Source organism: Oncorhynchus nerka, unplaced genomic scaffold (assembly GCF_034236695.1).
Source record: "Oncorhynchus nerka isolate Pitt River unplaced genomic scaffold, Oner_Uvic_2.0 unplaced_scaffold_12___fragment_6___debris, whole genome shotgun sequence".
In the NCBI taxonomy this organism is placed as follows: Eukaryota; Metazoa; Chordata; class Actinopteri; order Salmoniformes; family Salmonidae; genus Oncorhynchus; species Oncorhynchus nerka.
The window spans coordinates 29,601-55,859 of record NW_027039963.1 but is presented as its reverse complement, the minus strand read 5'-3'; the positions used below and the strand labels follow the sequence as shown (position 1 = coordinate 55,859).

General features: G+C 41.7%; 1 protein-coding gene across 1 annotated transcript; it reads right to left on the bottom strand.

Annotated features, from left to right (window-relative positions):
• Nucleotides 1-112: 112 nt before the first annotated feature.
• LOC135568831 (coiled-coil domain-containing protein 120-like) lies at nucleotides 113-25,344 on the bottom strand. The gene is made up of 4 exons (XM_065015593.1): nucleotides 24,869-25,344; nucleotides 23,617-23,706; nucleotides 19,407-19,470; nucleotides 113-1,497 (listed from the first exon to the last, which is right to left on the bottom strand). Exons 2-4 carry the CDS (start codon nucleotides 23,704-23,706, stop codon nucleotides 113-115), a joined length of 1,539 nt encoding a protein of 512 aa, XP_064871665.1. The 5' UTR covers nucleotides 24,869-25,344.
• Nucleotides 25,345-26,259: the final 915 nt, after the last annotated feature.

Genomic DNA, 26,259 nt, shown 5'->3' with positions numbered 1-26,259 from the left:
ATCTCTTCAGAAAGAGACTCTTCATCCACCTCCAAGATCGAGGGCAGTGATGGAGAGACACACACTGGGAAGAAAGGCCCAGACTTAAAGTTAACGTCCCAGTGAATGGGCTTCACTCTCTTTCTGCGCCCTCGTTGGCTATTCTCCCGCCCGGGCCTTGGCACGGAGGCGGGCATGTGCCCCGCTTGATAGGAGGCTGTTCTGCCAGTGGGACCAAGGGGGTCAAGAGGGTATCAAAGGGGCACTTCTCGCCCGCTTGCACGGCTCTCCTACTAGTCAGCAAAGGGGAGTGGTCGGTGCGACCTGTGTGGCTGGGCGTAGGTCTGGTCAGGGGGTGACAGCCATCATCTCCACAGACTAAAGGTGGACCACAGAGGAACAACCTCTCAGTGCTACTGAAGGACAGGGGCTCAGAGGGTAATATGATTTGTTTGTCACCCAGTTGCTCTGGTAGCTGCTGGTCCAGCATAGCAGACTGGATCTGTAAGAGCTGGATCCTCTTCGACACACGCCGTGTTCTGGCATTGGCAGGCCGGGCTGGCGCTGGGGAGGCAGGTGGGGCAGGCACTCGGCTGGAAGGAACCGGAGAAGCAGATGGAATAGGCACCAGAAGGTCAGGCACATGGCTGACCATTGGGGTAGGCAATGGGATGGCCATCTGGGCAGGTGAGGCTGACACTGCAATGGTTGGCAGCACAGGGAAAGAATTGGTACTCTCCCTCCTACCCATAGAGTTTATAAGCTCTAAGGTCTGATTAGGGAACCTCAGAGTGCTGCCATCAGTATGTCTTGTTATCCTAGCTATCCCGGTCTTGGGTCGAGCCAGGCTTCTGCTGGCCTGGACCTCCGGCTGGAGGTCATCCACAGGAGAACATGGCGGCTGCAAGAGGCTGCCGTCGGACAGAGACCGTCTGGCCTGAGCAGGAGGAGAGCGGGGCCTTTGGTCCTGGATGTTAGACCTCTGGAGAGGATTGGCCTGGATCCTGATCTCAGACTGCCTGCATGGAGTCCCAGATAAAGGAGCTACTGCCTTGGCTGCAGTGGAGCATAAATTAGGTCTCCTAGGGATGCTTCCTGGTGTCTGTGGTCTGCTGGATTTAACCTCTGGCTCCTTGTGGCTGGAGGTCAATGTGCTCCCTCCGGTTTTGGTTTTAACCGGACCCAGACGCTTGCTACCCATCTGTCCCTCCAGCTGCAGACGAGGCATGCGAGGCACCTTGAGGGTGTTTTTGTTCCTTTGGGCATTGAGAGAGGTCACAGTGAGCATTGGGAGCCTGAAGGGTGGAGTGGCCAATGGAAGCCTTCCCATGTCAGCCCTCTCTTTAGTCACATCCATGTTGTGGAAGTGGGATCGGCTATTCTTTCTCCCTGGTGGCGTTGGCTGTAGGACAATATCACTGGCACACCGGACACTGAGGATGTCTGTCAGGCTGTTCTCAGAACTGTTCTGACTGGTCTCTTGTGTCCTCGTCCTGGACTTCCTTCTGTCTTTCATGGCTGTGAGAGTCACAGTGGAGGAGCAAACAACATGTTTGAGAATAAGAATATAGAATAAATTACATATATTACAATTGAATTTGATCAAAGTTGTTATTATAAACTAGTGTTTCTCCACTTTCAAAGGACATACCAATTCCTGCCAAAATGTTCACAAATTCTTTAAAATGAAAGATTCACAGACTAAGGCCTACCTTCAATTTGGACTTCCAGATAATTTGCACACGTAGGATTTGACTATACAGTTTCAACAAAATATTATTGAAAACAGAAACACAAGACCACAATACCTACTTTAAAGAAATACTTTTTTTGTCTAAATCACAAAACATAACAGCTTTTCTTACAGTTATTGATCAAATAAAGTTCTCGTAAAATAAAAGTAGTGTATTTGAGATTATTTCATTAAATTATAGGTCCTACCTCAGATATGGAAGAGCATCAATGACCTGTCTATGAAATGTTGTATTTTAGCAAAAGAATGCTTCATTATGACATCATGTACATTATGACATAGCAACCGTCCACATCATAAAAGTTTGTTAAAACCACTTGAATAGGCATGAAATGTCCAATTAAATACAATAGGCCTAATTCAACAATTGAATAAAAACAATACTTTGACAGTAATTATTCAGTTTATTGGCTTTTATTTTCTTTCCAGTAGTGGTTTTGAATTAATTAAAATGAGAGTAGACCTAGTGAGTTTAGTAGAACTCGATCGCTCATTGAACATCTGTGTGGAACGTTCACACCTGACGCCACACAGACGCCTTTGAAAAACATTCACCATTTTAGTTTCATATTCAACTTATTACTGCCAATAAATTCCCAGTACTGAAATAAATCTGACAATCGCAATTATCTATTTATTATAGCATCCTCTTAGAATGAGAATCACTGTGGTGTCAATGTTTTTGATTATGTCCAAGTAGGAACATAGCTACAGGTATTTTAACTTCTATACTATAATAGTAGTAGTTGTGTGGGTTTTCTTGTCGTGCATTCTTTTTGAGTCAAAGCTAAACCCACAATATTTTGGTCCCATTCGGTATTAGCACCTTCAGCCAATGGGGGAAGTGACATGCCTGATGCCTAAATTGATGTTGTCGACCAAACACATTTCAATTTCACTTTAGAAATACAATAAATAGCCTGTTAATTTGTCGACAAAACAAGTTCATAAATTATATGTTGGCTTCAGGTCTCCAACTCAACCAAAAATGAAAGTGAAAGAATGGAATTAAGCCAGTGTCTTAGATTGAAGTATCCAAGCAGTAAATATATTCTTTAAATATTGAAATTTGGAAGCTTTGTGAACTAAACACAATTCAATATTACTTTTGTAATACAGTAAATAGCCTAAAGTTAAGGCTCTCTTACAAACTAATGTAACAGTATTTATTCAACCTTAAAATAAGTAACAGATCCATGGCCACATTTTGAGGCTACTGTAACTATACATTTATTCGTATGTAATGTTCATCATATAAAGCGTGCATGTTCAAGACAGCATGCCTACTGTAGGTTGTGGCGGATCTGTGGAGATATTCACAATTGATGTTGTCTAAGTAGAATCTCGAACGACATTGATGACTTGCACCATGTACTTTTAATGTATTCTCAACTTCAAACCAAGTAATTTGGTTTTGCTATTTGATGAAGCACAGTGTGGTTTAGTCGCCAGGGTTGTGGGTGCGATTCCCACAAGTGACCAGTGTGACCGTATGCTAAATGACTCAAATGTAAATAACCAGTGATGGAAAAAGTACTCAATTGTCATACTTGAGTAAAAGTAAAGTTACCTTAGTAGAAAATGACTCAAATAAAAGTGAAAGTCAGCCAATAAAATACTACCTGAGTAAAAGTCTAAAAGTATTTGGTTTTAAACATAATTCAGTATCAAAAGTAAATGTAGTTGCTAAAATATACTTAAGTATCAAAAGTAAAAGTATGAATTTAAAATTCCTTAAATTAAGCAAATCAGATAGCCAGAGTCACACCCAGACATCATTTAAAAACAAAGAATTTGTGTTTAGTGATTTGTGAGTCCGCCAGATCAGAGGCAGTAGGGATGACCAGGGATGTTCTCTTGATAAGTGTGGGAATTGGACCATTTTCGGTCCTGCTAAGCATTCAAAATGTAATGAGTACTTTTGGGTGTCAGGGAAAATATATGGAGTAAAAAGTACATAATATTCTTTAGAAATGTTAAGTAAAAGTAAAATATGTCAAAAACATAAATAATAAAGTACAGATTCAGTACTTTAAAGTATTTTTACTTAAATACTTTATATCAAAATAAAGAATGTTGCACACTCCATATATAAACTCCCAGTAATGTTTTAGCATCACTGTGCCTTCTTCAGGGTAATGTCATGAATACTTGAACCAGGTTATGTAGACAAACATTGCAATTAGTGCCATAATGATTAAGTTTATTAGAATTAATTAGTGAAAATGTTTTTAAAAACAATTGTTTATGGCATATTAAATATATTAGGCTATTGTTATCGTATAGAAACATCATTGAATATAGTACATCATATTAGCATCCACATACATTATTGTTTAATTCAATTTCACATATTTAATTGTTTCGTATTTCATTTCATATTTGTTACATGTAATCTTTTGGTTCAACCTTAATCTATAATGAGCATCATCAACAGGGGGAACATATTAAGTGTACACTAGTAAGCTGTAGAAAGATTATATCAATTTATAAGACTTGTTCATAAAAGAAGGAATTGTACATAAGAAGGGCCTGAGATCAAAGTCAATATTCAGACCACTAGGGGTCAATGTTTTTAGAGAGGATATCCTTTAAGGCTCCCTTTGTCGGCTTTTCCACATGAACAGATGATGAGATAGATTACTCCCGTGGTCTTGCATGAGATGATTACCCCTAACAGGGATGTTTCAACCTGTATGTGGGTGTCTGAAGAAGGATGTTTTTATAATGCTATTGCACTGTGCGCATGATCCACATTTGTAGTTCCCATTTGGGATAGGTGTCAAGAGTGTCTGAGTGAGCTCAGGGGGCATGTCAGATCTCACCAAGCTATCTCCAATATTGTGACCACGCTTATAGACCACCAGCGGGGATTCCTTGAAGGTGTGCAATTATTTTTTTTGTCTGATTGCAGAATATGCCAGTCCTTTTTCAGGATTTGCTTTTATTTTCTCCGAACCCTTGGTGTATTTAGTGCAAAAGATGGTTGCATTGTTTTTCTTCCTTGGTTGAGTTAAGTAATTCCTCTCTTGGTTTTTGAGATATTTTCATCATTGCAGCATCAAGAGTTTTGTCCTTGTAGCCTCTCATTTTGAATTGATCTGTCATTTTTTTTTAGCATTGCTGTCAAAATCTGTCTGGTGGCCAGAGATTTGTTTAATCCTGCATAACTGACTGTATGGTTGACCATTCCTGAGGGGAAGGGGATGCATACTATTTACACATAGCAAGGTATTGCGGTCTGTGGGCTTTGTATATAAGTCTGTGTGTACTGCATCATTCTATTTGATGATCCATAAGTCCAGGTAGTGTATTTTTCTCTCATCAGTCTGCATGGTGATTTTGAGGTATTCAGAGCTCTCGTTTAGTAGAGTTTGGAATTCATTTAGTTCCTGCTGACTTCCTTCCCAGAGCACAAAGACATCATCTATGTATCTCTTCCATAGGATGATTTTAGAAACTTTCCCTGCAGAAGGCACAGTGATGCAGAAACGTGGGCAAATACCCAATAAATTACTGGGAGCTTATATACGGAGTGAGCGACTTTATTTTGATAGTTTATCGTTTATTTCCCCACACAAACACATTTTGCTGGGTGTGCACCAGCTCATGTTTTTTAATCTGCTTAATAACTTTACACCACTGTAAATAACACACATATGGGAGTTTATATATGGATTGTGCGACTTTCTTTATTTTGATATAAAGTATTTAAGTAAAAATACTTTAAAGTACTGTATCTGTACTTTATTATTTATGTTTTTGACATATTTTACACTTACTTAACAACATTCCTAAAGAATATAATGTACTTTTTACTCCATACATTTCCCTGACACCCAAAAGTACTCATTACATGTTGAATGCTTAGCAGGACAGAAAATGGTCCAATTCCCACACTTATCAAGAGAACATCCCTGGTCATCCCTACTGCCTCTGATCTGGTGTACTCGCTAATCACTTCCACTATATTTAAAACCAAATACTTTTAGACTTTTACTCAGGTAGTATTTTATTGGCTGACTTTCACTTTTATTTGAATCATTTTCTACTAAGGTAACTTTACTTTTACTCAAGTATGACAATTGAGACTTCCGGAAATGGCTAAGCTCTAACAAGACGTGTCTGCGTAGCGTCCTCAAACTTTCAATCCCTTTTAAGGCATTTGACATGGTTTACCTGTTCGTCAATAGTGAGTTGGAAGTTAAAACATCTATTGTATCGCCAAATTAAAAGATGCCCAATATGTCAAAGCGTCAGACAAGGCATGGAAAAATGCCCCTCTCTGACAGCCCTTCTTCGGATTCGGCAGATGCTAGCTCGGAAGAAGCACCAGCATGGTTCAGAATGGAGATAGATGGACAAGGGTATAAGAAAAATCCAAGAGACACTTTCTGAACACCTCAGCAAAATTGATGTACTGGTCGATAAACTCCACGAAGACCAGATAGTCACAAAGGGACGAGTGACAAAGCTGACCACCAGGCTGCCATCCTGGACGTCCACGAGGAAGTGGACCAAAAATACAAGAAGTGAGAAGATGCCATCTCTAAACTCGAGGAGAAATTGGATTATTACAAAAATGTCCAAAGGCGATCGAATTTGAGACTTCAAGGTTTCCCAGAGGCCGTGGAGGGAAGAGACGCGATCTGCTTTCTACAGGAATGGATTTTACACCTGCATTTTACACCTGCATTGCTTGCTGTTTGGGGTTTTAGGCTGGGTTTCTGTACAGCACTTTGAGATATCAGCTGATGTACGAAGGGCAATATAAATAAATTTGATTTGATTCCCAAAATTCTGGATCTACCCCCTCCCGTGCACCCACTGGAGATCGAGAGGGCCCATCGCACCCTACGGAGGCGGCTGCCTGGCCAGGTTGCACCCAGGGCATTTGTCATTACAATTCTACACTACCAGAACAAGGCTCGCATCCTCTCTGCTGCCCGAGCAAAGGGAGAGCTCAAGTATGGAGATGCCAGAATCATGATCTTTCTCCTACACTACACAAGAGGAGGATGGCTTTCTCCCCACTGAAGAGACTTCTACGTCAGGCTGGCTTGGCATACAGCCTGAGTTACCCAGCGACTTTGTGGATCGAAACCAAGAATGGTGAGCGCACATTTGACTCTGTGAAGATGGCTGAAACATACATGAGGAAAGAACTTCCTGACTTGTCTACTACATCCCGAGGAACTGTCTTTTGAACTTGGATACAGTGGATAGTGAACTGTTAGCACATGATGAAACAACGAAATTACTCATATGATCGACTGGCTGGATGGCTGGCTAGATGGCTAGCGCGATAATGACTAGCGAGGTAAAGTTGGATGTTAGCTAATGTTGGCTGTGCTACTTAGCCAGCTCGCTAAGTTTACAAGGTTGTAGCTTTAGCTACTATACGTCCACACTATGCCAGGTAGTTACAATTTTTCTCTATACTTTAATTGATGCAGAGAGGTCCAGTCGGGTTTGGTTAAATAGTTATGTGGCTTTTGACTGGGTTTCAAGCCTAACTATGTTTATATTACTTCAGGGAATTTTAGCAACTATTACGTTTGTTGGCTTGTTTATTGATAGAGATATATGCTAGCGTTACTGATACCGAGACCGGGATAAGTTACTCGCTGGCCGCCTATTTGCCAACTAGCTGATAGCTTTACACTTGTGTATGTGCATACGTGTGTGTGTATGTGTGTGTGGGTGTGTATATATATAATATTTTTGGGGGGACAGTGAACTCAGGAGGATGGTGATTGTTTAACTACTTGTCCCTATTTTATGAGAGATTATTGTTATCGTCTGTTAAAGGTTTTCATTTATACATCACAGCTTGATGTCTTTTTTCCTGACCTGCTGGGTTGCGTTTGTGGTCATCGCTTTTGTCGCCTCGCGGCACAGGTCTCAGGGCGCCGGGCATTGGGGAATGCCGATTGGTTGACATTTGGGTGTGCGTGTAGGCTCTGTTGGTGACTATGAACGCACACAAGGTTCTTGTTGTTGTTGTTGAGACATGCTCAAAGTGGGGCTAAATAGTCCGGTCATTATTGTTGTAATCAAATTCTATTTTGTTACTTGACTAACAACATTTTTATGCTTCAAGGAACAGTCAATGTACTTCTAATTCCATATACATATAATTTAGAATTGACCTAATTAGAGCGATGCTATGCATAGTAGGTACATCTAGTTTAAAGACTAGCATCTAAGGATATGGATTCTTTCACTCCCTCAGTTGGGGAGGGGGTTGGGTGAGTTTGTGTTAGGGTCAGGGTATTAGCTCAAGAGATGTTTACTACTTTAAACTTTCATAATTTTATTTTGTACAAGTTGTATACACTCAGTGCAATTTTGTTTTTTTCCTTTTCCCTATTTCTTATTTTCTTTAAAGATGTCTGCACCTAATAACTATACTTTTGTGACACTTAACATTAGGGGTACTAAATGCCCAGTCAAGCGTAAACGCATTCTGAATGATCTAAAGTAGCATAAGGTTGATATAGCTCTTCAGGAGACACACCTGACTGATGCTGAGCATGATAAACTGAAGAGCGTGGGTGGGCCAAGTGCATTATTCATCTTTCAAATGTCGGGGCATGAGGGGTGGCCATACTCATTAATAAGCATTGCCCTTTTCAGATACAATCTCAGAATAAAGACAAAGGGGGTAGGTTTGTGATCATTCAAGGTTTCATTAATACTGAGCCCTTTACCATTGTGGTTGTGTATGGTCCTAACCATGATGATCCTACATTTTACCAAGACATCTTTTTGAAGTTAATGTGCCCATCATCAGAGATAATAATGGCAGGGGATTTTAACTTGGTACTGGACCCTTCCAGTGATAGATCTTCCTCTAATAGTATCAACCTCACACAGGCAGCTAAAATGTTAAAAGCAGAAATGAAACACTTTGGACTCGTAGACTTATGGAGATTTCACAACCAAAAGGTTAAAGAATACTCATTTTACTCCCCTGTCCATAACAATTACTCTAGAGACTTATTTCTTATTCCTGCAGCCTGGGGAAGTTTAACTACTGGGTGTAAGTACTTACCAAGATGTATATCAGATCATTCTGCCCTGCTGGCTTCAGTACCAGTTTGTAGAGCACAGCCACCCTCAAGAAGATGGAGGTTTGGTACATATTTACTAAATAGTCCCACATTTGTAACATTTCTGAACACTCATATAGACATTTTTTTAGCACCAATAACTCCTCTGCCTCCTCCCTAATTTTATGAGAAGCTCTCCTTGCATATCTGAGGGGGAAAATCATATCCTTTAGTTCAGATGCTTGTAAGATGTATAAAGGCTCAAGTAGATTCGTTGGAGAATGAAATTACAGATCTGGAAAATGAACATAGTGTAACATTTGACGACTCAACTCAACAATTAGACTCAAAGAGATTGGAATATAACACCCTGACGACCCATGAAGTGGAAAATGCTCTCAGGAGAACAAAACAAAACCACTACGAACATGGAGATAAAGCAGGAAAGTTGCTTCCTTGGCAGTTAAGAGAGGATGCAAGTAGAGTTATTAGCTCTATTAAGCTACCCATTAACACAGTTGTTCACAGTCCTGAGGAAATTAATCTAGTCTTCAGGGAGTTTTATGAAACATTGTACAAGTCTGAAGGGGATGCCCCTGCCACAATGCATGAGTTTTTGAACAAACCCAATTTACAAACTTTAACTGATGAGGATAGAGAGCACTTGGAGAAAGAGATAACATCAGAGGAAATTAGGGAATCAATTTTCAACACTGCTGGGGAAAATCACCAGGGTTAGACGGATTCCCTATTGAATTCTATCGATCCTTTATACCCAAACTAATTGAGCCTATGCTTTGTGGGTCGTATAGACCAGGGGTGTCAAACATACGGCCCGCGGGCCGGAACCGGCCCCCAAGGAGGTTCGATCAGGCCCGCAGGATAATTTGAAAGTGGAAAAAATGCATAAAAGACATGGAATTAATATTTTTAATTCGCTGCAATTCATGGATTATCCGCTAAGGGGCGCACTCTTTCCATCAGAGTAGAAGACAAGCCGCATCACTGAGACAGACTGAAAACAGCAGACGGTATCAATGCGCCATCTGCTGCTTGTTACGACGTTGTTAATACCTTGGTCTCTACCTCTCCGCTACACCCTCATTAGCCAAAATGTCGTTATCCAAACGGAGAAAAGTAGATAAGGAGTGTAGAATTTTCAAAGAAAAATAGACCACGTCCTATTTATTTACAGAGATGCACGGAAAACCTTCGTGCTTGGTGTGTTTGCAACAAGTTTCGGTATTGAAGGAATATAATATTCGACGCCACTACGAGACTCATCACAGCGAAAAATATGACGGCTTGCAAGGACAACTGAGAAGAGATAAGATTAACGAATTGCTGGCGGGTCTGAGACAGCAGTCAACTTTCATCCAGAGCCGAGAAGTCAGTGAAGCAGCGGTAAAAGCCAGCTACCTAATTGCTAGCGAAATAGCATTAGCATCGAAGCCGTATTCCGACGGTGACTTTGTTAAACGATGCATGATGAAGGCGGCTGAACTTGTATGTCCCGAGAAGCGACAAGCTTTTGCCAATATTAGCCTGACGAGGAATACTATAGCAGAGAGGATTTCGAACTATCAGCAGATTTAGACAGTCAATTGAAACAGAGAGTCAAGTCATTTATTGCATTTTCCGTGGCAATTGACGATGACATCACAGACGTGGCCCAACTGGCCATATTTATTCGAGGAGTTGATGAGACATTGACTGTTACTGAAGAGTTTCTTGAGTTGGTGCCAATGATGGACACCACAACAGCCGAGGACATTTTCGGCTCTGTCGTTGCTGCATTGGACAGAGTTGGAGTGGACTGGTCCCGCTGTCAGCCTGGCTACAGACCGCCATCCATGGTCGGAAAGAAAGCAGGTGTCGCGACAAAGTTCAAAGACAAAGTACAAGCCCTTAATGGAGGAGATCGTTTCTGGACATTTCACTGTATTTTGCACCAGGAGGCATTGTGTTGCAAGTCGCTGAAAATGGACCACGTCATGGAGGTGGTTGTTCGCACTGTAAATTTCATCCGGTCCAGAGGTCTGAACCATCGTCAGTTTGACAAACTTCTCAGCGACAGCAACATTACCCACAGCCTGCCATACCACACTGAAGTGAGATGGTTAAGCCGAGGCGCTGTGCTGAGGCATTTCTTTGATCTACGAGAGGAAATCGGACAGTTCATGGAGAAAAAGGAAAACCGGTGTTGGAATTACAATCTCAGGAATGGCTACGGGACCTTGCATTCTTGGTTGATATTACTGAACACTTGAACAATCTGAACAAAATGTTGCAAGGCCCAAAAAGTTGTCACACAGTTTTCTGACAACATACATGCATTTAAGTTGAAGCTGACTTTGTGGGAGATGCAACTGGCAAATGGCAACCCTGCTCATTTCCCCTGTCTGAGAGATGTGTGTGTGACCAGACCTGATGCGGACATGAAACGGTACAAAGACAAAATTGCAGGACTACTGCGGGAGTTTGAGAAACGTTTTCAGGTATTTGGTGAACTTGAGACAGAATTTTCAGTTTTTCGCTCACCTTTCACAGTTAAAGCTTCTGATCTGCCGGTCGAAATTCAGCTAGAGATAATTGATTTGCAGTGTGATGCAGATTTGAAGGGCAAATTTGCCTCTGTAGGTCTGGACAGATTTTATCAGTATCTACTACCAGGGTACCCCAAATTAACAGCCCTGGCTGCTAAAATTTTGTGCATGTTTGGGACAACCTACCTTTGTGAACAAATTTTCTCAGTGATGAATATCAATAAAACAAAAATGCGTTCAAGGCTCACAAACAAGCACTTAAATGACATTCTGAAAGTGACAGCTAGTCAGGACATGACACCTGGTGTTGATGCACTTGTACAGGCCAAAAGATGCCAAGTTTCAGGAACAAATACAAGTCCAGACTAGACTAACACCTTTAAAATGCTGCCTTAGATACTGTTTGCATTGAAAGAATACAGCTCTGTGAAGATGAATCCTTACTGTGGTGATTTAAAAAATGTGCACTTTAATGTTAGTCAGCAGCTTCAAAACAAAAGTTGTGTGATGGAATTCTACTGTTCATACAACTCCATAAATTTTCAATTTCGTGGAGCAGTGTAGCAGAGTATGGTATAATTTTAATGGTCCGGCCCACTTGACATCTCCCTAGGCCGTATGTGGCCCACGATGCGAAATGAGTTTGACACCCCTGGTATAGACCAATATCTCTATTGAACACTTCATATAAGATTCTTGCGAAACTCATTGCTCTTAGACTGGATAAGGTTCTACCGGACTTGGTTGATATGGACCAAACAGGCTTTGTAAGAAACCGCTCATTTCCTGATAATATCAGAAGATTATTTAATATTATGCATTATGTAGAGAATGACCAAGAATCTGTAGTGGCGGCATCATTAGATGCGGAACGAGCTTTTGACCGCATAGAATGGAACTACCTGTTAGAAGTTTTACATAGGATGAATATCGGACCTTAGTATGTAGGTCTGATTAGATTACTGTACAAATGTCCGGTAGCTCAGATCCTGACTAATGGAAACATTTCCTCACAGTTCTCCCTGTCATGTGGCATAAGACAGGGTTGTCCCGCTAGTCTGCTCCTATTTTCTTTGGCTATAGAGCCACTGGCAGAAGCTTTTAGATCTCATCCATCCATGGTGTTTGTATAGGTGGGCGTGAACATCTGGTCTCGCTATATGCCGATGACATTTTGCTTTACCTCACTAAACAAGAAATTTACCTCCGAACATTAGTTGACATCCTGTATATGAACAAACACCTTTCTATAATAACCACATCTTCCCAAAGCCCTGAGAGATGGTATTACATTTTCTTGGTTCAACAAAGGAATTAAAACATTTGGTAATCTCTATAGAGAAGGTGAACTACTATCCTTTCAACAACTGGCATCTCATTTTAAGTTACCTCAAACTCTTTTCTTCAAGTACCTACAGGTTAGGCATTATATTGCCACTCAGCAGGGAGGTAGGATTCAGCCCATGAGTAAACCTAAAACTGATCAACTGTGGCTGGAGAGGAAAGGGGTAAAAGGTTTCATTTCCTACATGAACTCGAGGCTTCAAGCTATGTTGGGGAATGATGAACCTCTGAAAACTTGCATGAAGTGGCATGATGACCTTGGTCTCATATTTGAGAATTAGAAATGGGGAAAGCTCTTTTTAGATGCTCAGAGTCTTTCATTTAACACAAGGCACAAGTTGATGCAATTCAATATTTTACATAGGGTCTACTTTACACCAGAGAGACTGTACAAGATCACTTCTAAATATTTAACATTTTGCCCAAGGTGTAAAACAGGAGTGTGCACAGTTATGTATATGTTTTTGTCCTGCCCTGAACTAAGCAATTATTGGAAAGACATTATTCAGATCTTATCACAGGTCACTAACATGACGGTACCACTAGATCCTTCCCTTATTCTTCTTGGAGATGATTCTGTTCTACCAGTTAATATTTGTAGTAAAACCAGATTCATTCAATTGGCAGTCATTGCAGCCAATAAATGCACAGCTATTATATGGAAGAGTGACACTCCGCCAAGCAAGCAGATGTGGCTAAAAGAACTATCTTCCTATATTCCATCTGATAGAATAACATACAATTGACGTAATAAACCCTTTGAATTTACTGATGTCTGGGGGGACTTTCAGTAGTTTCTAGAGACGTCACCTTAGCTGCCTCATTACTACTTTCTTCATGAATCTATTATTATTTGTTTTTGTGTTGATTCATTTATTTTCTAGCATGGAATGTGAAGGTCATTCTGTTTCTTTTTTTATTGTTAATCAGTGAAGCTAATATCGGTAGAGGGGTGTTCCTGTGTTGGGGAGGGAAGGGTTTTGCACAATATGCTCCCATGTAGCATGGTGTTTTGTTTAGGTGGAAGGAATAACGGGGCATTATCTGTATCATTTTCTGATGATTGTTAAATTGTAAAAGAAAAAAAGAAAAGAAATGCCAATAACTATATTGTAAAAAAAAAAGTATGACAATTGAGTACTTTTTCCACCACTGGTTATTTACATTTTAGCTTTTAGTTTATTTACATTTAGCATACGGTTGAGTTGGAGACGTGAAGCCAACATATAATTTATTAACTTGTTTTGTCGACAGATTAACAGGCTATTTATTGTATTTCAAAAGTGAAATTGAAATGTGTTTGGTCGACAACATTAATTTAGGCATCAGGCATGTCACTTCCCCTATTGACGGTGCTAATACCAAATGGAACCAAAATATTGTGGGTTTAGCGTTGACTCAAAACAAATGCACGACAGGAAAACACACACAACTACTACTATTATAGTATAGAAATCAAAATACTTGTAGCTATGTTCCTACTTGGACATAATCAAAAACATTGACACCACAGTGATTCTCGTTCTAAGAGGATGCTATAATAAATAGATAATTGCGATTGTCAGATTTATTTCAGTACTGGGAATGTATTGGCAGTAATAAGTTGAATATGAAACTAAAATCGTGAATGTTTTTCAAAGGCGTCTGTGTGGCGTCAGGTGTGAACGTTCCACACAGATGTTCAATGAGCGATCGAGTTCCACGTAACTCACTAGGTCTACTCTCATTTTAATACATTCAAAACCACTACTGTAATGAAAATAAAAGACAATAAACTGAATAATTACTGTCAAACGATTATTTTTATTCAATTGTTGAATTAGGCCTATTGTACTTAATTTAACATTTCATGCCTATTCAAGTGGTTTTGACAAAGTTTTATTATGTGGACGGCAACTATGTCATAATGTACATGATGTCATAATGAAGCATTCTTTTGTTAAAATAAGAAATTCCATAGACAGGTCATTGATGCTCTTCCTGAACTGAGGTAGGACCTAATAATCTCAAATACACTACTTTTATCTTATGAGAACTTTATTTGATCAATAACTGTAAGAAAAACTGTTATGTTTTGTGATTTGTGACAAAAAAAGTATTTCTTTAAAGTAGGTATTGTGGTCTTGTGTTTCTGTTTTCAATAATATTTTGTTGAAACTGTATAGTCAAATCCTACGTGTGCAAATTATCTGGAAGTCCAAATTGAAGGTAGGCCTTAGTCTGTGAATCTTTCATTTTAAAGAGTTTGTGAACATTTTGGCAGGAATTGGTATGTCCTTTGAAAGTGGAGAAACACTAGTTTATAATAACAACTTTGATCAAATTCAATTGTAATATATGTAATTTATTCTATATTCTTATTCTCAAACATGTTGTTTGCTCCTCCACTGTGACTCTCACAGCCATGAAAGACAGAAGGAAGTCCAGGACGAGGACACAAGAGACCAGTCAGAACAGTTCTGAGAACAGCCTGACAGACATCCTCAGTGTCCGGTGTGCCAGTGATATTGTCCTACAGCCAACGCCACCAGGGAGAAAGAATAGCCGATCCCACTTCCACAACATGGATGTGACTAAAGAGAGGGCTGACATGGGAAGGCTTCCATTGGCCACTCCACCCATCAGGCTCCCAATGCTCACTGTGACCTCTCTCAATGCCCAAAGTAACAAAAACACCCTCAAGGTGCCTCGCATGCCTCGTCTGCAGCTGGAGGGACAGATGGGTAGCAAGCGTCTGGGTCCGGTTGAAACCAAAACCGGAGGGAGCACATTGACCTCCAGCCACAAGGAGCCAGAGGTTAAATCCAGCAGACCACAGACACCAGGAAGCATCCCTAGGAGGCCCAAAATATGCTCCACTGCAGCCAAGGCAGTAGCTCCTTTATCTGGGACTCCATGCAGGCAGTCTGAGATCAGGATCCAGGCCAATCCTCTCCAGAGGTCTAACATCCAGGACCAAAGGCCCCGCTCTCCTCCTGCTCAGGCCAGACGGTCTCTGTCCGACGGCAGCCTCTTGCAGCCGCCATGTTCTCCTGTGGATGACCTCCAGCCTGAGGTCCAGGCCAGCAGAAGCCTGGCTCGACCCAAGACCGGGATAGCTAGGATAACAAGACATACTGATGGCAGCACTCTGAGGTTCCCTAATCAGACCTTAGAGCTTATAAACTCTATGGGTAGGAGGGAGAGCACCAATTCTTTCCCTGTGCTGCCAACCATTGCAGTGTCAGCCTCACCTGCCCAGATGGCCATCCCATTGCCTACCCCAATGGTCAGCCATGTGCCTGATCTTCTGGTGCCTATTCCATCTGCTTCTCCGGTTCCTTCCAGCCGAGTGCCTGCCCCACCTGCCTCCCCAGCGCCAGCCCGGCCTGCCAATGTCAGAACACGGCGTGTGTCGAAGAGGATCCAGCTCTTACAGATCCAGTCTGCTATGCTGGACCAGCAGCTACCAGAGCAACTGGGTGACAAACAAATCATATTACCCTCTGAGCCCCTGTCCTTCAGTAGCACTGAGAGGTTGTTCCTCTGTGGTCCACCTTTAGTCTGTGGAGATGATGGCTGTCACCCCCTGACCAGACCTACGCCCAGCCACACAGGTCGCACCGACCACTCCCCTTTGCTGACTAGGAGAGCCGTGCAAGCGGGCGAGAAGTGCCCCTTTGATACCCTCTTGACCCCCTTGGTCCCACTGGCAGAACAGCCTCCTATCAAGCGGGGGCACATGCCCGCCTCCCGTGCCAAGGCAGAGCGGGAGAATAGCCAACGAGGGCGCAGGAAGAGAGTGAAGCCCATTCACTGGGACGTTAACTTTAAGTCTGGACCTTTGTTCCCAGTGTGTGTCTCTCCATCACTGCCCTCGATCTTGGAGGTGGATGAAGAGTCTCTTTCTGAAGAGATTGAGCAAAGCCAGTTGTAAGGGGTCACGCACACCTTCATTTTATTTATTTTTTACCTTTATTTAAATTGTGCAGTTAGTTAAGAACAAATTCTTATTTACCATGACGACCTACCCCGGCCAAACCCTGACGACACTGCCCTTTTACCTCCACTGCCCTTTCAACCACAAAGGGCAGGTGACAGAAATGATCCAGCGCCCACCGATCCGGGCTGTTCTGCATGAGCAGCAGCAGCTACTGTCGGAAGTACTGTTGGAACAGACTTTTCCTATGAGACCCAACAGGAGCCACAAGCTGTCAAAGTACTTTCATCCCTGGGGTGTGGAGCTTCTCGAACAGTGTTCTCTTCCTGAAGATGGACTGCTTCAACCCCTTAGGAGTATCCAGAGTATCTAGTACGCTGGTGTGATGACAGAACATGTCCCTCAGTATCAACTAGAGATTAATATTAATCCACTTGTTATTCTAGTTAGGCAAATGTTAATTTATCATCACCATGTTCCAAAGAATTCTGTTTCTATAAAGTTTTATTGCAGTTAAATGATCTGTGGTGTGTGTTGTTGGTTTCTTGTGAGCTATGAAGTATACCCTTTTAGTAGAATGTTTATTTCTTCATTGGATTTGTTGACCAAAGAGAAGAGGTAAGTGCTGACCGGATGAATATAAGTGAATTTCCGATTCAATTTTGTATTAATCCGAAGGAGGCACATCTGACTCACACCATAGTGCCAAAATTCCTCACATTTTCAATATATAGCAACACTGACAAATTCTCAGGTGGAACTATTTGTACTACAGCATTGGAAATGAGGATCTATCCAAACACAGTGTTTATGAAATGCGAGAATGCTGAACAACATTTTCTGACCAGTAGGCTTGTTTGTCATAATATTTGGCCAAAGTTCTCTTTGCTTGAGTCAAAAGGGCCTGTCTCAACTTGCACATGTAAGGGAAGCAGACAGCTGCAGATGAAATATAACTGCTGGGTTCTGTGGTAACCAGGTCTCTCTTGCCAAAAGAACCCACTTTTGCAAGAAAGACCTGGATAGTGCCACATAAGACAACGCTTATATAAATTATTATTTTATACGAATAAAAAGCACCCCTTCATCTGGAATAGATGTAGTGTTGCCTTACGTTTGTGAAATATGAATGACTTTTGATTAGCCTTCAAACTGTGCTTAGTTTAAAATACTGTTGGTTGGACTACGAGGCAGTGACTGTATCGTTTTTCTGAACTGAATCCTGACACTGTACGACACGTCGTGTCTCATCCTTCGTCTTTTGAATAAAGCTTCCTCGGCATGATTTTATTCTAACATTATCCATGTTTTTTTTTCAACCCTCAAAAACACATGTTGATGCCCATGTAATGACACGTGATATTCCACAGGGGGCACTAAAGGTCGGTAAGAAAGGAGGTTGAACACTTTGTACCTTGAACACCATCTATAAACTTACACACAGCCTCAACTATTTAAATGGCAGAAATGTAGGGTATGTAAACATTATATAAAGTGGCATTGTTTAAGTGACTAGTGATACATTTATTACATCAAATGATTCATTATTAAAGTGGCTAGAGATTGAGTCTGTCTCAATGCATTGCAATGCTTTGCCATCAGCCATCGACAGAATGCATCCTATGAAATATATAAAAGCTATCCAACTGCCTAAGTTGTACCTAATGGAAGCGTAAAATAATTAACCATTTTAAATTCTTGATATTTGACACATTATTTCTATTTTATGACTGAAAATATTCATGCAGAATGCCAGAATGATGCAACACGGAAGGCAACTCAACGGCTGTAGTGTAGTTCTTCATTAAAGTATTTAAACTGGAACAACCATTTTAGTAATGGATTCAATATATCCAAGTAACAGATTAATAGTTTAGAATTTTCTTTATTTTTCTGTAACATTCAAAGTCAGCAGGCTTTGTATTCTTGAGACCTTAGTCACTCCAAAAGTGAACCATCCACCTGGAAAAACTTCTCCTGAACAGTGAGAAAGAGGACATTCGTCATCTGCCTATGAGCTTAAGTCAAGTAAGTCCCATTAAATCCTCAGAAGTACACCAAGATAGCCAGAAGCATCTCATACACTTATTTTCTCTGATCTGCAACTATTCTGTTGTGTACATAGAACTGTACTGCTCTGCAGTCCCTGTTTACTAGCGCTTGGGGAGAAGCAGAAATGCATGCGTTTTCCAGGCATTTTTCCCCATTCGGATAAAGTTCATCAAGGAATCTTCAACTGCATCCACCTCTATTGTCGACCAAAACCTTTTAGTTCCTTTGTCAACTTTCTAAAGAGATGGCATTATGAATGACTACATTAAATAAATGTTGCCTACAATACAGTACTTGAACATCTCTCTGTATGAACTCTACAAGGTTACAGCTGTATCTGCAGAGAGTGTGTTGAAATTAAACTAACAATCCCAACTAAATAACTACATAAATAAGGATGTGAGAGGAGAATGTGCAATGCTGACATCAAGGCAGACTCAATCTGTATGGAATCTAAGCCCAACAATCTGTTTGCAATGTAAACCTTCTAATAAAAGCAATACCTATTAAATCAAGTTCCCTCCCTCAAGAAAAACAATGTAAAGCGTGGTAATCCTTCTGTGTTATCATCTATCCTGACACACTAGTTCCAGATCTAATGTCTTGACTTGTGTCCAATCCAAACTGAACCGTTCTGTGCTGGCATGGTTGGAAATACACTAACTGATAAAGACAGGATTGGACCAGCACAGTACGGCCATAAGTTGACACTACAGAGTGAAAATGCACTGACTGAAGACAGTAGGAAACATCTTTACCGTGTGAACCTCTCTTTTGTCCCAGCTTTCCCTTGGTCATTGGCCCGAATCGCTGACATCTCTCCTGGAAAACATCAGTGGAAATCATGTCAGTTTCACCCAATCCAACCTATGAACCAATCCATAAGCGATAACTGTTGGAGCAACTCAAAATGCAGGTTTATAACAGCTGTGCCATTCAAGCCTATTGAATATGGTATGAGAGGGACGGCTACAGCCACACTGTCACGGTTCATGAATCCACTGCCTCCTTTTCCTTTTCTCTCTCTCTCTCTCTCTCTCTCTCTCTCTCTCTCTCTCTCCCGTGTTTGTGTGGGCGTGGTTCCCACAGATACAGCCATGTAGTGAGAGGGGAACGCGCAATACCATGCTGAAATGAAGGCAGACTCCATCAGGGTGGATCCTAACCTTTTTCACACCACTGTACAATCCAAACTGAACCGTTCTGTGCTGGCATGGTTGGAAATACACTAACTGACAGAGATGGTCGCCTCGCTTCGCGTTCTTAGGAAACTATGCAGTATTTTGTTTTTTAATGTCTATTTCTTCCACTGTTCCCCAGGAAATCTTAAGTCTTATTACATACAGCCGGGAAGAACAATTGGATATAAGAGCAACGTCAACTTACCAACATACTGACCAGGAATATGACTTTCCCAAAGCGGATCCTCTGTTTGGACCACCACCCAGGACAATGGATCGGATTCCAGAAGGCGACCAAAAACAATGGCGCACCAGAAGGGGAAGACGGAGCGGTCTTCTGGTCAGGCTCCGTAGACGGGCACGTCGCTCAGCGCTCCCGAGTATACTACTCGCCAATGTCCAGTCTCTTGACAACGAGGTAGACAATTGTAACATTCTCTGTTTCACGGAAACATAGCTCACTCTGGATACGTTATCAGACTCAGTACAGCCACTCGGTTTCTTCACGCATCACGCCGACAGAAACAAACATCTCTCTGGTAAGAAGAAGGGCGGGGGTGTGTGTCTTATGATAAACGAGTCGCAAATCTGACCACGACTCGATTTTGTTGCTCCCAGCCTATAGACAGAAACTAAAACAGGAAACGCCCGTGCTCAGGTCTGTTCAATGCTGGTCCGACCAATCTGATTCCACACTTCAAGATTGCTTCGATCACGTGGACTGGGATATGTTGTGGATAGCCTTAGACAACAACATTGATGTATACGCTGATTCGGTGAGTGAATTTATTAGCAAGTGCATCTGTGAGGTTGTACCCACAGTGACTATTAAAACCTTCCCCAACCAGAAAACGTGGATAGATGGCAGCATTCGCACAAAACTGAAATCACGAACCACTGCTTTTAATCATGGCAAGGCAACCGGAAACATGACCGAATTCAAACAGTGTAGCTACTCCCTCCGCAAGGCAATCAAACAAGCTAAGCGTCAGTATAGAGACAAAGTAGTCGCAATTCAACGGCTCAGACACGAGACCTATGTGGCAGGGTCTATAGTCAATCACGGATTATAAAAAGAAAACCAGCCCCGTCGCGGACACTGACGTCTTGCTCCCAGACAAATTAAACAACTTCTTTGCTCGCTTTGAGGACAATACAGTGCCACTGACACGACCCGTTACCAAAACCTGCGGGCTCTCCTTCACCGCAGCCAATGTGAGTAAAACATTTAAACGTGTTAACCCTCGCAAGGCTGCCGGCCCAGACGGATTCGCTAGCAGTGTCCTCAGAGCATGCGCAGACCAGCTGGCTGGTGTGCCTACAGACATATTCAATCAATCCCTATCCCAGTCTGCTGTACCCACAAGCGTCAAGAGGGCCACCATTGTTCCTGTTCCCAAGAAAGCTAATGTAACTGAGCTAAATGACTATCGGCCCGTAGCGCTCACTTCCGTCATCATGAAGTGCTTTGAGAGACTAGTCAAGGATCATATCACCTCCACCTTACCTGACACCCTAGACCCACTCCGATTTGCTTACGGCCCCAATAGGTCCACAAACGACGCAATCGCAATCACACTGCCCTAACCCATCTGGACAAGAGCAATACCTATCTAAGAATGATGTTCATCAATTACAGCTCAGCATTTAACACCATAGTACCCTCCAAACTCGACCCCGCCCTGTGCAACTGGGTCCTGGACTTTCTGACGGGCCACCTCCAGGTGGTGAGGGTAGGAAACAACATCTCCACCCCACTGATCCTCAACACTGGGGTCCCACAAGGATGCATTCTCAGCCCTCTCCTGTGCTCCCTGTTCACCCATGACTGTGTGGCCATGTACACCTCCAACTCAATCATCAAGTTTGCAGACGACACAACAGTGGTAGGCTTGATTACCAACAACGACGACACAGCCTACAGGGAGGAGGTGAGGGCTCTCGGAGTGTGGTGTCAGGAAAATAACCTCACACTCAACGTCAACAAAACGAAGGAGATGATCGTGGACTTCAGGAAACAGCAGAGGGAGCACTCCCCTATCCACTTCGACGGGACAGTAGTGGAGAAGGTGGAAAGTTTCAAGTTCCTCGGCGTACACAAACTGAAATGGTCCACCCACACAGACAGTATGTTGAAGAAGGCGCAACAGCGCCTCTTCAACCTCAGGAGGCTGAAGAAATTTGGCTTGTCACCAAAAACACTCAAACCTTTACAGATGCACAATCGAGAGCATCCTGTCGGGCTGTATCACCGCCTGGTACGCCCACAACCGTAAGGCTCTCCAGAGGGTAGTGAGGTCTGCACAACGCACCACCGGGGGCAAACTACCTGCCCTCCAGGACAACTACACCATCCGATGTCACAGAAAGGCCAAAAAGATCATCAAGGACAACAACCACCCGGGAGCCACTGCCTGTTCACCCAGGCAACCATCCAGAAGGTGAGGTCAGTACAGGTGCATCAAAGCTGGGACCGGGAGACAGCTTCTATCTCAAGGCCATCAAACATCACTAACATTGAGTGGCTGCTGCTTACATACTGACTCAAATCTCTAGCCACTTTAATAATTCAAAATTGGATGTAATAAATTGATCACTAGTCACTTTTAACAATGCCACTTTATAAACTGTTTACATACGCTACATTACTCATCTCATATGTATATACTGTACTCTATACTATCTTCTGTATCTCCCTCATCCATATACTTACATGTACAGATTCTTATTCATTCCTTTACACTGGTGTGTATTTAGTATTTTCACCTTTATTTAACCAGGTAGGCTAGCTGAGAACAAGTTCTCAATTACAACTGCGACCTGGCCAAGATAAAGCAAAGCAGTGCAACAAACAACACAGAGTTACACATGGAATAAACAAACATACAGTCAATAATACAATAGAAAACGTATATATACAGTGTGTGCAAATGAGGTAGGATAACAGAGGTAAGGCAATAAATAGGCCATAGTGGCAAAATAATTACAATATAGCAATTAAAACACTGGAGTGATAGATGTGCAGAAGATGAGTGTACAAGTAGAGATACTGGGGTGCAAAGGAGCTAAATAAATCAAATCGATAACAGTATGGGGATGAGGTAGTTGGATGGGCTAATTACAGGAGGGCTATGTGCAGTGATCTATGAGCTGCTCAGACAGCTGGTGCTTAAAGCTAATGAGGGAGATATGAGTCTCCAGCTTCAGTGATTTTTGCAGTTCGTTCCAGTCATTGGCAGCAGAGAAGCGATCGGTTGAAGAGATAAGGTAGTTGTTGTGAAATTGTTAAGATTACTTGTTAGATATTACTGCACAATCGGAAATAGAAGCACAAGCATTTCGCTACACTCGTATAAACATCTGCTAACCATGTACATGTGACCAATAACATGTCATTTGACTACAGAGTGAAAATGCACTGACATATCAGAGGTATAGGTATAGGCATACCGGTCAGATTTTCTTCATAGAAACTGCCTTCCTCTGATGATCCTGATGGCCCTGGGACATAACCATCTTCACTATTGTCAATACTAGATATCGAGTCATCAGTCTTGTATCCAAGCATAGCTTTGGTAAACTGTATTGCAGAAAAAAAGCATCTTAGATAACTAGAGAGATAACACAAAGTATTTGGACATTTTGATTAGTTATGGCTCTGTGCTCCTCTACTTCACATTTTGTTACAATACAATGAATATGGGATGAAAGTGCAGACTTGCCTGTCTTTGATTTACAAAGCAGATTCACAAGAACGATGTGCTGGTTTTGAATGACACAAACTTACGTAAACACTGTCAGTTCTGACCAACGGTTGTGCATCATCCAACACATGGACAATCGATCCAGAGGTACTGGCAGCCTCGGTGTATGACATCTAAGGATACAATAATATTAAATTAGTCATGTGCCACTTAGGCAATTGAATATGATTACACAATCCCCAGTATCCTCATTCTAAACAACTGACAAACCTGAGCTTCGGGATTTATTATTTCCTTTTCAAATCTGGCCTACACGTTGAATTATGTTTCTTTTAGAGTTTCCATATGTCTTCTTAGCCTCTGCAGTGCCTTCGTAAAGAAAGACAAGATTCTAAAAGAATGACAAGATTGCTCGGCACACAACAAAGGGGATGGGCTGGGGGACACCAATGACTGTTATCATTGACTGAATGAGGTCCCACAAACATCTATTACAATTTCCTTTTCCACTTTCAAGGTAAAAAAGCAAGTATAAGCATAACATAAGCACATTATACAAGTTCCTGGATGCAACTAAAGCACATCTGCTTTTATGGATGGACTAAACGAGAAACAGTATGAGTGATATGGCTAAAGGAAGGTATGTGAATTGGCAGTCCTACCAAATTTGACACTTTACACAATCCTTATTCCTGTTGTGGTGTTTCACTCTTTTGAGTGCAAAGCCAAACTAACTAGCAAAGTATTTCTCTTTGGGTAAGAAAGGGTGATAAAAAAAACTGCCAAAACGTAAATAAAATAATTAAATTAGGCGATTTATTTAAATATTTCAGCACACATGCATGCTTATGACTTGACAAAACAGATGAAAAGGAACTGGCTTTTCTAGCTAGCTTGTAAACCAATTCAAGTTACACTGGCAATATTATTTTCCAATGCATGCAACATTGGGTTAACCACAAACATGTATTCTGAATCAAAGACATTTTGACCAATTATGCTAAACTAGCACACTAACCGTTAGCTAGCACGCTAACCGCTAGCTAGCACGCTAATCATTAGCAAGCAGTAAATAAATATAAGGTAAAAACATGCAAAGTAACAATTGCACGTTAATGAATTGTTTGGATGAGCCTACCAATTTCAATCTCATGATGAAGTATATCTGATACAATGCGGCTTTCGGACATTGTCAATGCATGTTGGATTCCACCGAAAGACATACATGAGCTAACATTAATTACAAATAAAGACAAAGGGAACATACATTGCTTGCCAATACACCACATACAATTTTAGTTAACATATTCGTTAACAGTTTAGTTAATAGCTTACCTTCTTGCATGAATGCAACGTCTGCAACCATCCTCCTCTTCCTTTAAAAAACGTGCTGCACAGCTACTTTTGTTGTGATCATGCTCAGGCAGAGACAGGCTTGCCAGGTCAATTTCACATTTCTAGTAAATCCAGTCAAAACTCCCTTCAAAGCCTGAAAACGTTCACAATCTCAGCAGATTACAGGGAAATTAATTGATTTAAAAAAAAAAGATCATGTTGGTAACGGTGCAATATAGAAGTAGTATAAAAACTTGCAGATTTCTGAATATGTGTGCAATATTATTACTGTCACTGTCAAGTTCAGACCTTAGTTCCTTTATTATGTCTTTGTGTTAGTTTGGTCAGGGCGTGAGTTGGGGTGGGTAGTCTATGTTCTTTTTTCTATGTTGTATTTCTGTGTTTGGCCTGGTATGGTTCTCAATCAGAGGCAGCTGTCGATCGATCGTTGTCTCTGATTGAGAATCATACTTAGGTAGCCTGTTTTCCCCATTTTGGTTATCAGTGATTGTTTTCTGTGTCTGTGTTTTCCACACAGAACTGTTTCGGTTTCAATTTGTGTAGGGTTCAGTTTTGATTAAAAATATGAGAACACTTACCACGCTGCGTATTGGTCCGATCCTTCCTACTCCTCCTCAGAAGAAAAGGACGAAAACCGTGACAGTCACCTACATTTCCTTAGACAATTTGGGTTTGTAGCTTACACAGTCAGTATCAGTGAGGTGTTCAGTTTTTTATTGGCCAAGATAAAGCATAGCAGTGTGAACAGACAACACAGAGTTACACATGGAGTAAACAATTAACAAGTCAATAACACAGTAGGAAAAAAAAGGGGAGTCTATATACATTGTGTGCAAAAGGCATGAAGAGGTAGGCGAATAATTACAATTTTGCTGATTAACACTGGAGTGATAAATGATCAGATGGTCATGTACAGGTAGAGATATTGGTGTGCAAAAGAGCAGAAAAGTAAATAAATAAAAACAGTATGGGGATGAGGTAGGTAAAAATGGGTGGGCTATTTACCGATAGACTATGTACAGCTGCAGCGATCGGTTAGCTGCTCAGATAGCAGATGTTTGAAGTTGGTGAGGGAGATAAAAGTCTCCAACTTCAGCGATTTTTGCAATTCGTTCCAGTCACAGGCAGCAGAGAACTGGAACGAAAGGCGGCCAAATGAGGTTTAGGGATGATCAGTGAGATACACCTGCTGGAGCGCGTGCTACGGATGGGTGTTGCCATCGTGACCAGTGAACTGAGATAAGGCGGAGCTTTACCTAGCATGGACTTGTAGATGACCTGGAGCCAGTGGGTCTGGCGACGAATATGTAGCGAGGGCCAGCCGACTAGAGCATACAAGTCGCAGTGGTGGGTGGTATAAGGTGCCTTAG

Coding starts and splice junctions, on each gene's coding strand:
- LOC135568831 (XM_065015593.1), bottom strand. CDS start 23,706: ATGTCATACACCGAGGCTGCCAGTACCTCTGGATCGATTGTCCATGTG. Junction 19,471..23,616: donor TCAGAACTGACAGTGTTTAC/GTAAGTTTGTGT, acceptor GATGTTTTCCAG/GAGAGATGTCAGCGATTCGG. Junction 1,498..19,406: donor ACAAAAGAGAGGTTCACACG/GTAAAGATGTTT, acceptor TGACTCTCACAG/CCATGAAAGACAGAAGGAAG.